The sequence below is a fragment of the Palaemon carinicauda genome, chromosome 19, assembly GCF_036898095.1.
Source record: "Palaemon carinicauda isolate YSFRI2023 chromosome 19, ASM3689809v2, whole genome shotgun sequence".
Taxonomy (NCBI): Eukaryota; Metazoa; Arthropoda; class Malacostraca; order Decapoda; family Palaemonidae; genus Palaemon; species Palaemon carinicauda.
Window position 1 is genome coordinate 119,347,986 of NC_090743.1, and position 17,386 is coordinate 119,365,371.

The following is a 17,386-nucleotide window of genomic DNA, read 5'->3' on the forward strand; positions in this document are numbered from 1 at the left end:
ACTCCCGCGATAGATGCTTAACAAACACTCAGAGATGACGCCATAAAACACTTAGACCAAATTCACTAGACTTGACTCAAACTACTTAGCTTGCGTCTAACATCCTTTTCTTTTAAACAAGCCTTAGATAATTTGAGGTAATCATTCATCTTATTATGATCAAGGTCTATGCATGTCAGGTAATGAATGGTTGAATAACAATCAGTTTGCGGCAAATGACACACAAGTTATGATCAACTTATTGCTCCAGCATTTAAGAAAATATCTTGGCAAAGGGAAGACATGCCTGACTAATGCCAAGCAAGTATACACTAGAACCAACATAAAATCAAAGAAAAAAAAAAGAAGAAAGTGTACCCAAATCGTGAGTAAACAAGAACATCTAGCTGTGCACAAAATCTTAATTTTTTTCTTTTCTGCTGGGGACCAACTGCTTTTACTCGCCTCTCACTACATGGCTGGTGGGGGGAATGGCAGAGAAAGAAAATTTTTTCTTTTTCTATTCAGAAGTCATCAACTTAGCACTGGCAATTAATAGCCCTTTTTATTTGAAGACAAGACTCATGGAAATGCTCTATTTTATTTACGCTTTCAAATACTTTAATGTGATATTCTTCTTTTAAACAGTAAAGGGAAATTTGGTCATTCAATTGATCTCAAATTCTCCTTTTAAGCATCCAAAGGCAATTGCCATTTTTTGGCAGTACAACAACAATAATCTTGCAACCTAGATTAAATAACCAAGGGACTGTTAAATCAAGATTAAGTAAAAGCTGTAGTTTACAGATAAAAAAAATAAGGCATGAATATTGTCAGTAGTTGAAACAAGAAATCATCCTTAATTATCAAAGTCCTGACTAATAACAAATATGGAAAACTGGTGCACTAATGACCACTTAATAAGATTCTAAAAAAAGACACTTGAAAATATTTAAGAAAACTGGACTGCCTCACTAGGATGAACTTTTAAAATTATCTTGGATGAATAGGAGCAAGCTCTATTCAAACTTGCCTCTACTCTTAATCACTCTCACCTTTTTCTTTCTCTTATCGCTGTCTTCAGAAGAAGTACTCGAACCAGAAGAAGAGTCGTCTGAAGAATCACTACTACTAGATTTAGATTTCCTCTTTGACTTCTTTTTTTTACAATCGTCTGAACTTGATGTGTCGCTGCTGTCAGCCGGTCTTTTCTTTGCTTTCTTTTCTGATGTCTTTTTCTTTCTTCTACTCCTGTCATCATCTGAATCAGAGGAATCGCTGCTACTTGCAGATCTTTTCTTTGCTTTCTTTACTGATGTCTTTTTCTTTCTTCTACTTCTGTCATCTTCCGAATCAGAAGAGTCACTGCTACTAACAGATCTTTTCTTTACTTTCTTTTCTGATGTCTTTTTCTTTCTTCTACTTCTGTCATCTTCTGAATCAGAGGAATTGCTGCTACTTACAGATCTCTTCTTTGCTTTCTTTTCTGACGTCTTTTTCTTTCTTCTACTTCTATCATCTTCTGAATCAGAGGAGTCACTGCTACTAACAGATCTTTTTCTTCCTTTCTTTTTGGATTTACTTCTGTCACCAGAATCAGATGAATCACTTCTACGAATCGACTTTTTCTTTGCTTTGACCTTCTTTTTGTTTTTCTTCTTTTTAGACTTTTTGGACTTGATACTAGATATCTGCGAATGAAACATATGAAGGTCATTCACTTTTCCTTTAAAATATGTTCATAAATAATGACATGGCATCTATGAAAATTTACATATGACAAATAAAAAGGACAAATTCGGAGATAATTTGTATTTTTCCTAACCATACAAACCTTAGCTATCTACATTGGGTTTACTTTTGGCGTAGCTGAAATTGACGAGCCAATAGATTTTAACGAGGGTTAACTACCCCCGCGCTAGTTAGCAGGGGTAGCTTGCTACCCCCCCCCCCCCCCCACACACACTGGTGATTAGCTTCACTTCACTTAGAGGTAGGACTTGACTTGGGGGACAGGGCTGGCGGGCAAATATGTGTAAATAGTTAAGGTTTGTATGGTTAGGAAAAATACAAATTATCTCCGAATTTGTCATTTGTTCCGTAACCGAAATACGAACCACGCTATTTACATTGGGTGACTTACCCCTTAGGAAGGATGGAAAGTCCCCAGCCTTACTGGCTTTGGCTTTACCCAGAGACTCCGACTACGAGTGAGTATCACTCGAGAGAGGAAATCCCTGCACCTCACAAGTTCCTTGCTCCGCAAAGAACGAGTGGCCTACGTAAGTTGTGTGTGGAGGGAAGAGCGTGACTCATCCTAGGAAGTTGACCTTGAGTCCTTTAGATAGGAATCTAGGCTAGGACGTTCCCAATACCACCTCGTCAGGGTATGGGGGACGCGACAGTATTAAACTTAATACTAGGAACACAAGGGAGCATGGTTTACCTGCAGAGGTTGAGGTCAGCTATGCGTAGACCAGGATGCTGCTTTCCCCAAGAGAGGGGAGGATGAAGAAAGAAGTAAGGGCCAGACATACTCTTTCATTCACGCAGACTAAAACCGGGTAACAACGCCCTCAACCTACTGCTACTTGTCCATCACTGTTGTGCAGCCACCACAGAGCCGATAGAAAATGTATCGAGGCTCCTGTGGGTCACGTCCTGCAGGTAGTGGGCTGTGAAGGTCGTTTGACGCTTCCAGACCCCAACTTGAAGCACCTGCGTCACAAAGAAGTTTCTCTTGAAGGCCAGGGACGTAGCGATGCCCCTGACGTCGTGTGCCCTAGGGCGACGTGACGGAGGAGGGTCCGGATTCAAGGCGTGGTGGATGACCCTTCGAATCCAAGCCGAGATGGTATTCTTGGTGACCCTCCTCTTCGCCCTGTCTGTGCTAACAAACAGTGCTTGCACGCGAGGACAAACTGCAGCTGTTCTCTTCAAGTAACACCTCAGACTCCTCACTGGGCATAATAGCAGATGGTCTGGGTCGCTTGTTACAGAACGGAGACTCGTGACCCCGAAAGAGTCGAACCGTGGGTCCGGCACTCCAGGGTTCTGAGTCTAAGCAACAAACTCAGGGACGAACCTGAACGTTACCTCCCCCCATCTCCTTGAATGGGCGACGTTGTACGAGAGACCATGAAGTTTACTAACTCGTTTGCCAGAGGCCAAAGCGAGCAGGAAAGCCGTCTTCCAAGACAGGTGGCGATCAGAGGCCTGGCGTAATGGTTCGAAGGGAGGTCTCTTAAGAGCCCTGAGAACCCGAACCACGTTCCATGGAGGAGGTCTCACTTCCGACTGAGGGCAGGTAAGCTCATAGCTACGTATGAGTAGAGAGAGTTCCAGCGAGGAAGACATGTCCACTCCTTTCAGCCTAAAAGCCAAGCTCAAGGCTGAGCGATAGCCTTTCACCGCTGAGACCGAAAGGCGCATTTCCTCCCGCAAATAAACGAGAAACTCCGCTATTGCTGGAATAGTGGCATCGAGTGGAGAGATACCCCTCCCACGACACCAAACACAGAAGACTCTCCACTTCGCCTGGTAGACTCCCTCAGAGGACTTTCGCAGGTGCCGAGACATTCTCTCCGCAACCTGTTGCGAAAAGCCTCTCTCCGTGAGGAGACGCTGGACAGTCTCCAGGCGTGAAGCCGAAGCGAGGCTACGGCTTTGTGGAAGATGTTGCAATGTGGCTGTCTGAGTAGTTCGTGCCGTGGGGGAAGCTCTCTCGGGAGCTCCGGGAACCATTCCGCGTGATGCCATAGCGGAGCTATAAGAGTCATCGACAGGTTGACCGATAAGTCTGGTCCTGTTGAGCACCCTTCTCATCAGACAGAACGGTGGAAAGGCGTACACGTCGATGTTGTCCCACCGTTGTTGGAAAGCATCTTGTCAGAGAGCCTTGGGGTCCGGGACTGGGGAGCAGTACAGGGGCAGTTTGAAATTCGAAGCTGTCGCGAACAGATCCACCGTCGGGGAACCCCACAAAGTCAGGACTTTGTTGGCTATCTGAGGATCCAAAGACCACTCGGTACTCACTATCTGCGAAGGCCTGCTCAGACTGTCGGCGAGCACATTCCTCTTGCCAGGAATGAAGCGAGCTGATAGTGTTATCGAGTGGACTTCGGTCCACCTCAGAATCTCTACTGCAATATGGGATAGCTGATGCGAAAAAGTACCTCCCTGCTTGTTGATATAAGCCACAACCGTGGTGTTGTCGCTCATAACCACCACAGAGTGACCCGCCAGGGTCCGTTGGAACTGTTGAAGAGCCAGGAATACGGCCTTCATTTTTAGCAGGTTGGTGTGCAGGTACTTTTCTGATTCTGACCAAAGGCCTGAGGTCCTCTGGTTCAGAATGTGAGGCCCCACCCTTCTTTTGACGTGTCCGAAAACAGTGTCAATTCCGGGGGGAGGACGAGAAGATCCACTCCCTTTCGCAGGTTCTCGTCGACCAGCCACCACCGCAGGCCCGCCTGTTCCGAGAGTCCTATCGGGACCAGAAAGTCCGGGGAATCGGATCCTTGATTCCACCGGGACTTGAGCCGCCACTGCAGGGATCTCATCCTGAGACGGCCGTTTGGAACCAGACGAGCCAGGGAGACTAGGTGACCTAAGAGACGCAACCACGATTGGGCCGGAAGCTCTTCCCGCCTGAGGAAGGGTTCCACCACCCTCCTCAGCCTTGCTATCCTGTCGTCTGATGGAAAGGCTTTGTGGAGATTGGTGTTTAACATCATGCCTAGATAAACCATTCGTTGGGACGGCTGCAGAGAGGACTTCTCGAGATTTACCACGATCCCCAGATCTTGGCAAAGTCCCAGGAGCCTGTCTCGGTGTCGAAGAAGGGTCGACTCCGAGTCTGCCAGGATCAGCCAGTCGTCCAGATATCGGAGGAGATGGATGCCGTTCCTGTGCGCCCAAGACGAAATCAGGGTAAACACTCTGGTGAACACCTGAGGTTCTGTGGAGAGACTGAAGCATAGCACCTTGAACTGGTAGGTCTTGCTGTCTAGGCTGAATCTCAAGTACTTCCTGGAAGACGGATGGATTGGGATCTGGAAGTACGCGTCCTTCAGATCCAGTGTGCACATGAAGTCTTGTGGTCTCACCGCAAGTCTGACCGTGTCCGCTGTCTCCATGCTGAACGGAGTTTGCTTGACAAACTTGTTCAAAGCTGAGAGGTCGATGACAGGTCTCCAGTCTCCAGCCTCCAGACACCTTCTTTACAAGAAAGAGTCGACTGAAGAAGCCTGGGGAGCCGTCGACGACCTCCTGGAGAGCATCCTTCTTGAGCATGGTCTCGACTTCTGCCCGATGGGCTAGCCCCTTTGCCGATCCCATGGCATAGGAGCTCAATGACACTGGATTCGCTGTCAGGGGAGGTTGAGATGTCGTGAATGGGACGCGATAACCTTGGCCGATCACGGAGACCGTCCAAGAATCGGCCCCATGTTGCTGCCACCTGTGCACGCAACTTTGAAGGGACTGCCACTCCTAGCGTTTGCGGCCGCTTCCTCTAGGAGTCTTCCCTCCCCTGGAGGACTTACCGCCCCTCTTGTCCTTGGCAGGAAAGGGCTGGGGCTTAGACGCCACTTTCTTAGCTGCCGGCGCCTGCTTTGGTGTCTTGCGAGGCTGCTGCTGGTGTTGCTGCGGAGCTGGAGGCTTGTAGGGCCGAGATGCAAGGGCCCTTAGGAGGAGGGAGTCCTGGCTAGACTTCCTCCACCTCTCAGCTGTTCGTTCCATATCTTGGGGCTCAAACAAATTTCCCCCAAGGATGGAGGAGTGCCTAAGCCTGCAGACATCCACAGCGGGGACCTTCGAGTGGATCTTCTCAGTCACCGCATCACGACGCTTCCGCACCGAATTGGCCCACAGGTTGGTAACCTGATGTGCCAGGAACTCGATGGAGCGAGTGCCCGAGAGGAGGAAGGTCTCCAGGGCCTTCCTATTGCTCTCCTTTGACAGATCCTCGGAGCGCAATAGGATGCCCAGAGAACCTAGCCAGACATCCAGCCACGAAGTGGCCTGCGTGGCACACTTCGCGACCTTCTCGTGGCTCAGGATCTCCAACGCCGAGAACTTCACCTGCCGGGCGGAGAGCTTCTCAAGAGGAACTCCCCTAGTAAGCTCTTCCACCGAATGGTGGAGGGGAAGAGCGAAGCTAGACTCCCCCATGACCTCAAAATACTTCCTCTGCTGGGGACGAGGAGGTGGGAGGAGTTTGTTCCCAGCAGCGGAACGACTGGAGGCGGCGAGTACTGCGAGCTGAACGTTGGCCCTTTCTCTGGCACTCTTCACCCCTTGGGACCAGGGCAGAGTCGCGCTGGCCTTTGGGGGCTTCTGAGTTCCACAGACCTGGTCCAGGACCGTGTCCTTGCCTTCACAAGGGGCGATCACCGGGTCCATGAACTCGTTGAGCTGTCTCATCAGGCCCAAGACCTGCCAGAAGGAATGCTCAGACTCCTACTGCTATCCTTTCTGCGGACTGGCAGCTAAGTCTCCTGTCCCCGGAAGCTCTTCCTGGGGAGACATGTGGACGTTCTCCCGGGGTCTGGCTGGTTCCTGACGAATTCGTGAAGAAGACTTCGGAATCGTCTTGGAGTCCTTGGGTTCCCTCCTGGGCGGGATACAAGACTCCAGCAAAGAGGTCTGGTAGGCACCTTCCACGCGAGACGATTCTCCTCCATGAGGAGGCGACTCCCCCCTTGGTGCCGAGGGGAGACCGCCGCCTCGCTGGACTCTCCTGAGGACGGAAAGGCCTCGTCTACGGGAGAAGGAGAAAACGACTGCGAAGGGGACGGAGCCTTCCTGTCCGACCTCTTGGGAACCAACTTCTCCCGGGGAGAAGTCACCACGAAGTCCACTCCTCTCCTCTTCAGCGGGGGCGAGGCCGTCTTTGGCTGGTGTCCTAGATCGGCGAGTGCCGGCTTCATAGCCTTCACTAACGCCCGCATCAGAGGACCAAACCAAGACTGCCGAGATACGGACACAGAGTCCGTAATTCCCGCTGGAGGGAAGGGGATCGGGCGACCCTTCGGAGTGGACACCACTGGACCTGCCTGCAAAAAAGAAGGGGAAGAAAGTTGCCTTGACCTCTCCGATGATCCTTCCTTGTCCTGTGAAAGAGACCTGTGCTTAGGCGGAGGCGATCACGACTGCGACCTGGCGACACGCGTCCCTGCTGCTGCCGCGAGCTGCGGAACCCGACGCGAACGGGGGTCGCGCTGATGCTCGCGCGGGGGCGTTACCAAAGAGTCGCGCACGAGGGGCTGTTGGAGCGCGGGCGCGTAATCGCGCGGAGATAAACGAGCGCGGAAGCGATCGCGCGCGGGCGAGCTGGCGAGTGAGAGCGATCGCGCGCGGGCGAGCTGGCGAGTGAGAGCGCTCAGGAGACCGCTGAGGGCCAGGAGAAAGGTACAGCACAGGGGACCGAGCAGGGGAACGATGGTGTCCTGGGGACCTGTGACACGTGGGCGAGCGATGGCGAGTCGGCGATCGATGGCGCGTTGGCGAACGCTGGCGCACAGGCGAACGCTGGCGCACAGGCGAGCGATGGCGCGTTGGTGCGTAGAACGCGCAGGCGAACGACCGCGCGTGGGCGAGCTGATCGCAGGAGACCCATGTCTCTCCAGATCCACTGGGCGCTGACGCGTAGGAGAGCGCTTGCGCGCAGGCGATGGATCACGAGGGTGGTCTGGAGATCGCCGGTGCTCAGGGGAGCGCTGACGCGCTAGAGACCGTTGACGCGCAGGAGATCGCTGACGAGCAGGAGAACGTTGACGTGTCGGAGATCGCTGGCGCGCTGGAGATCGCTGGCGAACAGGAAGACGACGCGTAGAAAACTGCGCAGGAACTATCGGCGCGATGCGCAAAGGAGAACGTTCACGAACAGGCTCAGGAAGAGGAGACGCGTGGGCGTGCAGGAACTCTGGATGTACGCGCAGGAGACCGTGCGCGTTGCTGCGCAGGAGAAAGATGACGAGCAGGATCGCGAGGAGGAGTCGAGTCCTTGCCCGTGTCCCGAACCGGAGTTCTAGGGCGCGTGGGCGCACAGGGCGCATGTCAGGAACTGTAAGCGCAGCTGCGCGCTGACGAGCAGGAGATCTTGTGCGCTTAGGAGACTGTTGGCGCGCTGGCCGCGCAACAGGAACAGGAGGATGTTCGTTGTCCACAGGAGAGCGCTGGCGAGCAGTGGGGCGTTGACCATCAGGAGAGCGCTGGCGAACAGGAGAGCGCTGGCGATCAGGAGAGCGCTGACGAGCAGGGGAGCGCTGGTGCGCTACTACGCGTGAACGCGCGGGAGGGCGCGCAGGGGAACCCTGACGCACAAGGGAAGCACCCACACCGTGGGCGACATCCCTTTGCCCCGAAGGGACCGGTGCCTGTCGGCTGACGAGATCAGAAGACTGCTGGCCATCTGCACAGGAAGTGGAAGGTCTGGTAGGCGTGGGAGAACGTGAACGATCCCCGGAGAGGTCTAAAGACGCGGCTGCTACAGTCTGCTCCCGGCGAGGAGAGTCCCCATCGGAGGACGGAGGTGAAGACTCGAAGAGGCGCCTCTTGACACCCTTATAGGGAGACGGGAGGCCCCTGCGGTGAAGAGGATGACAAGCCTTACGGCGAAGGCGGCCACGAGGGAGGTCGTCGGGATCATCAGTCCTCCGAAGAGGAGTCTCAGTCAGAGCGCTCCCCCGAGGGGGAGACTTAGCCGCAGGAGAGACCGTGGGACCCCCTTCCCCCTTCGAAGGATGTTCGGAAGGGGGAGGAGAGCCTTCAGCAACGTCATCAACATCAGGAGCCGCAGAGGTTTGACCAGACCCGTCGGAAGCCTCTGCCACCACGACATCGACGATAGACAGAGGATCTACCTCTGCTATCACTGGCGACTGCTTGACAGCGGCCCCCAACTGAATAAGTTCAAACAGGGCTTCCTTGGAGGGCAGGCCCTTAAGCCCCAAGGAAGTCCAAAGCTGAAAAAGATCATCATTAGACACAGAATCAACATTATCAAAATCCTCCCCCGGAGGAGGAAGGGGAGCCGCCCCGCTATGGGAGGCGACTCCCTCTCCCGCACACCGAGGTCGGGAAACAGAACTAGGGCCTGCGCTCCCACTCGGCGGCCTCTCACTAGAAGCCGGACGAGGGGGAGCTACGGAGGAGGTTTGGGCAGCGGAAGAAGAGTCCCGAGAGCCTTCCTCCTTCAAGGCAACCCCAGAAGGAGAACGGTCTCTCTTGGACTTCTTACGCCGGCGGGCAAACCTCTCCCACTGGGAGGTAGACCACTCCCTACACTCACTACATGTATTTTCCCTATCACACCGTCGGCCTCGACACTGCGGGCAAAGGGTGCGAGGATCGGTATCCACCGCCGACATGAAGGTACCGCAAGGGCGGCCGGCGATCCCAGGGCACTTGCGCATGATGAATACCAAAGGGCGAGGCCAACTTCAAACACAAAGCTGAGGAAAAGCAAAGAAAAGATTAAGGCTGTCAATAACGAGGACAATAGACAGACACGTCTGCACATCGTCCGAGCCAAAAGTGAAGTGAAGCTAGTCACCGGTTATGTGTGTGTGCGTGTGTGTCTATTGGCTCGTCAATTTCAGCTACGCCAAAAGTAAACCCAATGTAAACAGCGTGGTTTGTATTTCGGTTACGGAACAATGCAAAATTAAGGATTTGAAAATGGCATTTAAGTATTCACTGGCTCATGGAGATGTACCACTGATTTCAGCTCTTACTAAAGTGTTACAATATTTTTCTGCACCATCCAGCCAACAAAGCACAGGGTTACAGATGTATAAAAATGTTTGATCAGGTTTTTTTTACTAAGAAAGAGAGTTAATGACAGCAATTATTCCCTAAAACACTACTTTTATCTTAGTATCAACATGTTTTCTCTATATGCCAACTATAAAGCTTTATTAATGATAGCTTAAGGAACTGAAGTTACTGTTAAATATATTTACAGTATTCATGTTTGTATCTTGAATTACCTTTTTATTAAGTTTCAACTTTAGATGTGCCATGAATATTTAAATATCCTGATCCCCAAAAAATAATTTCATACCATTCCAGGTAAAACTAACCAATTGTTGCAACTGTTTCATCTTGACCGGATTAGCAGTAATTTCTCTCTTTGTTTCTTCTTCTCTCTGACGTATCAACAACAAAGGGTCTTCCAGTAGCTTACGGCGCATATCAACTTGCAGGTTGTCATTTCCTCTCCGGACAACGGACTCGGGGTTGATTTCTGAAGTGAAGAACATATATACCGATATAGTACAGTATTCTAGTAAGTGATTCAACAACTTTAGTGCAATCCCGGAATTCAAGAGGAGGCTTTTGATTTTAAACTATTGTTTAAAGGTCTTGACAATGATTTTTAATGGATTTACTTGAAACAATATTTAACAAATTTTTCAATGCTTCTAATAAAAATGTTAGCAAATATGATCTCCCTTGGCAAGGACTTCAATTACTCATATGATGAAACCATAATTTAAAAAGCCTCAAAGGTTCATAAAGAACCCAATGAGTACACACCAAAGAGAAAGCAGCTGTAACTGTGAGATTGAGCTATAAATAACTTGCCTATGTATTTTTGATAGGATGTCACAATAAAATAAACAGCCCTACTTGTAATCTTTACTCTAGTTAAAGGGCTTGACTATATTGAAATGCAACGTTAGGCTCCATATTCAAAGGAAAGAAGTTTTTTTAATAAAATTATTCCAATACATACCTGTAGTTCACCTAACTTCCTAAGTAAAGCCTTCTTTCTGATGTCTATAAATACTGTACAAGTTAAAATAATTTCCACTCTCCCTCACTCCAATTACATTCTCAACCATGCATCACTAAAAAATGATATTTTGATTATAAAATAAATTTTTGAATATACTTACTCGGTGAATATATAATAGCTGACGTCTCGACAGATTCCAAAAACTCGCAAGCGATCGCCATGAAGGTTGCGGGTGTGCCCACCAGCGCCGACTATCGGTCAGATACCGCATATACATGTAAACAGCCTCAGTTCTTCTCTTTCCGCTGGGTCTCTATCGGGGAGGAAGGGAGGGCCTTTAATTTATATATTCACCGGGTAAGTATATTCAAAAATTTATTTTATAATTAAAATATCATTTTTAAATATTAAACTTAGCCGGTGAATATATAATAGCAGATTCATACCCATGGTGGTGGGTAGAGACCAGTATTAATACAATAAAGGCGTATATGCTTAGAGTTTTTGACAGTTATATCATAACAAAACCCAAATAAGTATAGGTACCTGGTAAGGAAGCTGACTCTGACGATTACTCTGCCTTGTTAGTCCGCTTTCCTCACGAAGCCCAGCCATCCTCTCAGGATGCTGAAAGACTCCCAGGAGCTGTTATATCCAGGGCGGCAACCCATACAACAGGACCTCATCAAAACCCTTAATCTGGGCGCTCTCAAGAAATGATATTTGACCACCCGCCAAATCAAAAAGGATGCGAAAAGCTTCTTAGCCTTCCGTACAACCCAAAACAAGATTAAAAACATTTCAAGAGAAAGATTAAAAGGATATTGGAATTAAGGGAATATAGTGGTAGAACCCTCACCCACTACTGCACTCGCTGCAACGAATGGACCCAGTGTGTAGCAGTCCTCATAAAGAGTCTGGACGTCTTTTAAGTAAAATGAAGCGAATACCGACTTGCTTCTCCAAAAGGTCGCGTCCATAATACTTCGCAGAGATCTGTTTTGCTTAAAGGCCACGGAAGTTGCTATAGCTCTTACTTCGTGCGTCTTGACCTTAAGCAAGCAACGATCTTTTTCACTCAAGTGAGAGTGAGCCTCTCGGATTAAAAATCTAATAAAATACGACAAAGCATTTTTAGACATAGGCAATGATGGCTTCTTAACTGAGCACCACAAGGCCTCAGATCCACCTCGTAAGGATTTGGTACGAGCTAAATAAAACTTAAGAGCTCTAACTGGACACAGTACTCTTTCAAGCTCGTTGCCTACGATCTCTGACAGGCAAGGTATATCAAACGACTTAGGCCAAGGACGAGAAGGCAGTTCATTTTTGGCCAAGAAACCAAGCTGAAGTGAACATGTGGCTTTATCTATAAAAAAAAGCCGATGTTCCTACTGAAGGCATGGATCTCACTGACCCTTTTAGCCGAAGCCAAGCACACTAAGAAAAGCGTCTTGAGGGTGAGATCCTTCAAGGAGGCTGAATGTAATGGCTCAAACCTGTCGGACATTAGGAACCTTAGGACCACGTCTAAGTTCCATCCAGGAGTTGCCATATGACGCTCCTTAGAGGTCTCGAAGGACTTAAGGAGATCTTGGAGATCTTTATTATTGGACAGATCTAAGCCTCTATGTCTGAACACAGAAGCCAACATGCTCCTGTAGCCCTTAATAGTGGGAGCAGAGAGGGAGCGAACATTTCTCAGATGCAGGAGAAAGTCTGCAATTTGGGCTACAGAGGTACTGGAAGAGGAAATGGATGATGACTTGCACCAGTCTCTAAAGACTTCCCACTTCGACTGGTAGACCTTGATGGTAGATGCTCTCCTAGCTCTCGCAATCGCTCTGGCTGCCTCCTTCGAAAATCCTCGAGCTCTTGAGAGTCTTTCGATAGTCTGAAGGCAGTCAGACGAAGCGCGGGGAGGCTTTGATGAAGACTCCTTACGTGGGGCTGCCGTAAGAGATCCCTCCTTAAAGGTAGACTCCTTCGAACGTCTACCAGCCATAGAAGTACCTCTGTGAACCACTCTCTCGCGGGCCAGAGTGGAGCAACCAATGTCAACCTGGTCCCTTCGTGAGAGGTGAACTTCTGCAGCACCTTGTTTAGGATCTTGAAAGGTGGAAAGGCATAAACGTCCAGGTGAGACCAGTCCAGCAGGAAAGCGTCTATGTGGGCTGCCTCTGGATCTGGAACTGGAAAGCAGTAAGTCGAGAGCCTCTTTGTCAGAGAAGTCGCAAAAAGATCTATGGTGGGTTGACCCAATGTCATCCATAGCTTCTCGCACACAGTCTTATGCAACGTCCACTCCATGGAGATGACTTGTCCTCTTCTGGTGAGGCCGTCCGCCAAGACATTCATTTTCCTTGCACAAATCTCGCCAAAGGAGAGATGTTACTTGCCTTAAATGGAGTTCCTTCCGATCCGTGGATCAAAGACCCGAGCATTCCAGACTGTCCATTGGAGCTCCCTAACCCAAATCCGATGCATCTGAAAACAACACATGGTTTGGGTTCTTGATCACAAGAGAAAGACCTTCTCGAAGTCTGATGTTGCTGTCCCACCAAGTCAGACATGTCTAGACTGAGTTGGAGATTGGGAAAGAGATACTCTCTAAGCCCTTCTCCTTGTTCCAATGGTTTAGGTGAAATTGGAGAGGGCATAGGTTGAGTCTCCCCAGAGAGATAAACTACTCCAGCGATGAAAGAGTTCCCACGAGGCTAGTTCAAACTCTTACAGAGCAACTGTTTTTCTCTTGCAAGTGAAGGACTTTTAATAGAGCTTGTTCCATTCTTGCGGGAGACGAAAAGGCCCGAAAAATCAGACACTGTATCTCCATTCCCGAATAAAGAATAGTCTGGGATGGGGTACTGTAAGTTACGACTTCTCTACGTTCACTATGAGACCTAGCTCCTTGGTTAGGTCTAATGTCCATTAGAGGCTCTCCAGACAGCGATATAATGACAACGCCCTGATTAGCCAGTCGTCAAAATAAAGGGAGGCTCTGAATCCTCAAAAAATGTAGAAAGCTTGCTACATTTTGCAAGGGCCTTGTAAAAACAAGAGGAGCAGGAATGAGGTCGAAGTACAGTGCTCGACATTGGTACATTACTTCCCCATCCACAAACCTCAGATGTTGTTGAAAGTTTGGATGAATCGGGATGTGGAAGTATGCATCCTGAAGGTCGAGAGAGACCATCCAGTTGCCTTCCCTTACTGCTGCCAAGACAGATTTGGTAGTCTTCATCGTGAAGTTTGTCTTGACAATGAACACATTGAGCGCACTTACATCTTAAGTACTCCTGCAGAGAACGTGGCTGCCAGATCATTGGAGCCATCCCTGATAGCCTTGTTCCTGCAGAGAACGTGGCTGTCAGATCATTGGAGCCATCCCTGATAGCCTTGTTCATGCATGACATAATTGTACAGCAAAACTTCAAACGCTCGAAAAACTCCTAACAGGAGATGGTCTAGCTCTGAAGCCGACCATAAAATCTTGGAGCGTCTCATGGCCAGGCGACGGGGAGAGTCTATGAGGCTTGAGCAGTCTCCCTAGGCAGAGGCAGGAACTCCCAAGCCGAGAACTTCTCCCGTGTCATACCAGACGCTCGCTCTATAAGCCAGTTTAAAAGGAGGGAAAGCAAAGGCTGTCTCCCCCAAACTCCTCCTGGTGATCAACCAGTCGCCTAGCAAACGTAAAGCTCTTCTTAGAAGAGCGAGAGAGCACTAGCTTAGAAAACAACGGCTTCGAAGTACCTAGGCCTAGTGTAAACCCTGACGAAGGCGAACGAGGAGCAGCAGTTACAAAATGGTCCGGACAAAGATCCTTAAAAATCAGCATGATTTTTTTAAAGTCCATAGAGGGCTGAGCAGCTTTAGGCTCCTCTCCGTCTGACAAAGTCCCCAAAGGAATATCAGTAGGAGGGGGAACAGCAACTTCCTCATCTGAAGGAACCTCGTCCGACAATTGCCTAGTCTCATGCCTGCCGCGGTGGCAATGCTTGACAGGCAAAGTCCACACGCAAAGGAGCAGCAGTAGCAGTCAAGGAAGCGACGTCATGTCGCTGCTGAAAGGACTGACCAGCAACAACAACAGGAGTTGATGGACGCTCGACGTCAAGTCGAGACTGCCTTGACTGCCTAGACTGAGCAGTCAAAACAACCCTTGAATGCGGTGCTTGACGCTCAACGTCAAAACAAGGCAACTGAGCTGGTTGGCGAACGTCCTGAACGTCAACACGAGACTGCGGCAGCGGCTGAACGTCAACACGAGGCTGCGGCAGCGGCTGAAAGTCAACACGGGACTGCAGCGAGTGAGGATCCAAGTCACGTGACTGACGTGACAAACTACCGACATCACGTTTCATGACGTCAAAAGGACGAGTAAAAGCTCGTTTGGGCGGCTGACGGCCAGAGTCTCGATCAGCGTAACGGCAAGGATCATCGTGAACCTGCTCAACGGTATACTCCTCCACAAGGGAGGCAAGCTTAGTCTGCATATCCTGCAGGACAGCCCATTTAGGATCAACGGGAGTCGGGACGGGCCGAGACGATGGTAACGTCTGTGTTGGCAAAACATTGCCTTTACTGAGACTCTCGGAGCCCGTGTTACGCTTACGTTTAATCGGCGAAACAGTCTTCCGACGACTGCAAAGGGTCAGAGCTGTCCCAATGGCCACAGCCAGGACGCTGGACCTGTCCTGAAGGGACTGACTTTCGCTTCAAGGGTCTAGAAACCTTGTCGCCAAGGTTTCTTTTGCGAAAAGTCTTCGGATGAGAGGAGAACACAGTCTCACCCGTCTTATGGTAAGGGCGATCTTGACGAGAAACGTCCGATACCAAAGAGGGAACGTCTGTACGTTGGTTAAAGCCTCTCGTGCCCTTAAGCCCTACGACATTACTTCTCCCTGGTGCATGGGAGCCTGAAAGAGGTCTCGGACTAGGGGAGCGACAAGCACGAACAGACGAACCCTCGGACGCAACACTAAATACACTTTGCGCACATCACTTTATCACTACGATTTTCTGTTTTTTTGCACTTACTTCGCCGATATCGTATTTTTTAATAATTTCACATTAGGCATGAATAAAACTGATTTCTACCTGAAGCACGCAATTTTCCCTTACATCAAAAGGTTATAATTGCGAAATGAGTCGTATAATGTAAGCACATTAGTACAAAATGAAACACACATGCAAAAATCAGTAAACATATATATCGAATAAAACGGAAATATATAAAGTTAAGAAGGATCAGTGACTGGGGAGGAGACTAAACACTAGTTCACTAAAGACTACGTTTTCAATCTCTCACCGTACAGTGCCTTGGGACGAGAATAAAAACTAAAAACGTTTTATCCTCTCTCCCCGTACAGAGACTTGGGACGAGAGTAAAAACTGAATCGAGAACAACGTTACTCGCTCCCAAACTCCTTACTTGGGACGAGAATAAAGATCGGATCGTTCTCTCTTTCTCTCTCTCTCTCTCTCTCTCTTGTCACACAAGAGAATTGCCCATTCACCCTTCGTCAATAAACAGGTTATTTGACCAAAGGAAAAAACTGAAAGGGCTAAGAAATTGAAAATTAACAAGTTCCTTTAAATTAGTATTTAAAACACTTCAATTTGAAAGAAGAATGAACAAAACGTCAAAATCGATTTACTCTTTCTGCAAAGTGAAACCGTGATTCTCTCTTTCTCTATCGTAACGATAGAGCGCAAACTGCGTAGCATAAATAAACCAAACGTTAGTTCATCTTTGAAAAAATAGCACGAAGACTATTCAAAGAATATATTTCTTAAAATATATTCTAAAAAATATTCATTTCATAACTCTTACAGAGCAAATGATTTAACTTAACGAAAATAAAAGTTGAATGGGCTCAACGTTGTTTAACTTCGGTTTCCAAGTTAGGACCGCCTACATCTCGGACTAGGGGAGGAATAGGTAAAGGCCGCATATAAACAAAACATAAAATTTATCTTGATGTTTAGTATAAATGGAAAGCTAATCGAAGAGGCCTAATAAAGGCGGGTGAGATATAAAATATATAGAGGAAAATCTATAATTATCAACAATAATTTATAACGTGATAAAATAATTACTAAAAGCCTTAAACACACTTCCGTACACTGAGGGAAGGGTCGGCCATCTTTACTCTATGGAAAAACCAGAGATAAAAAAGCAAGGGCAAAACACTTTTCCTCTCCTTTCAAAAGCATTTCTTTTGAAGATAGTATTGAATAATCCAACACGGCGAAAGCTATAAAACCAAAACCAAGTACTTCACCAATTCGGTAGAAAACTCAAGGTCATAAAGTGAGTGGAATCAACTTGTCGATGAAACCGACAGAGAAGAACTGAGGCTGTTTACATGTATATGCAGTATCTGACCGATAGTCGGCGCTGGTGGGCACACCCGCAACCTTCATGGCGATCGCTCGCGAGTTTTTGGAATCTGTCGAGCCGTCGGAGACGTCAGCTATTATATATTCACCGGCTAAGTTTAATATTTAAAATTGCAAAATTACCCTCCTCTTCCAACGCTATTTTCTCAATAATAGTTAGTGTGCCATACAGTTCGGCAGTAAATATGGAAGTTATTAGAGGCACCACGCCTCTACAATTAAAAGCACTACTATATACTCCAAATCCAATGCCAG

The 17,386-nt window shown here is 48.4% G+C and overlaps 2 protein-coding genes across 2 annotated transcripts in view; one reads left to right on the top strand and one right to left on the bottom strand.

Moving 5' to 3' along the window:
- Positions 1-17,386, top strand: part of LOC137658792 (pre-mRNA-splicing factor CWC25 homolog) — a 585,361-nt gene that overhangs the window by 448,715 nt on the left and 119,260 nt on the right. The window lies entirely within an intron of this gene.
- The window catches only part of LOC137658790 (pre-mRNA-splicing factor CWC25 homolog), a 55,160-nt gene that overhangs the window by 6,768 nt on the left and 31,006 nt on the right, over positions 1-17,386 (bottom strand). The window contains exons 4-5 of the mRNA XM_068393823.1: positions 10,068-10,231; positions 1,035-1,670 (exon numbers count right to left, since the gene is read on the bottom strand). Coding sequence (XP_068249924.1) covers positions 1,035-1,670; positions 10,068-10,231 — 800 coding nt within the window. The remainder of the gene's footprint in view (positions 1-1,034; positions 1,671-10,067; positions 10,232-17,386) is intronic.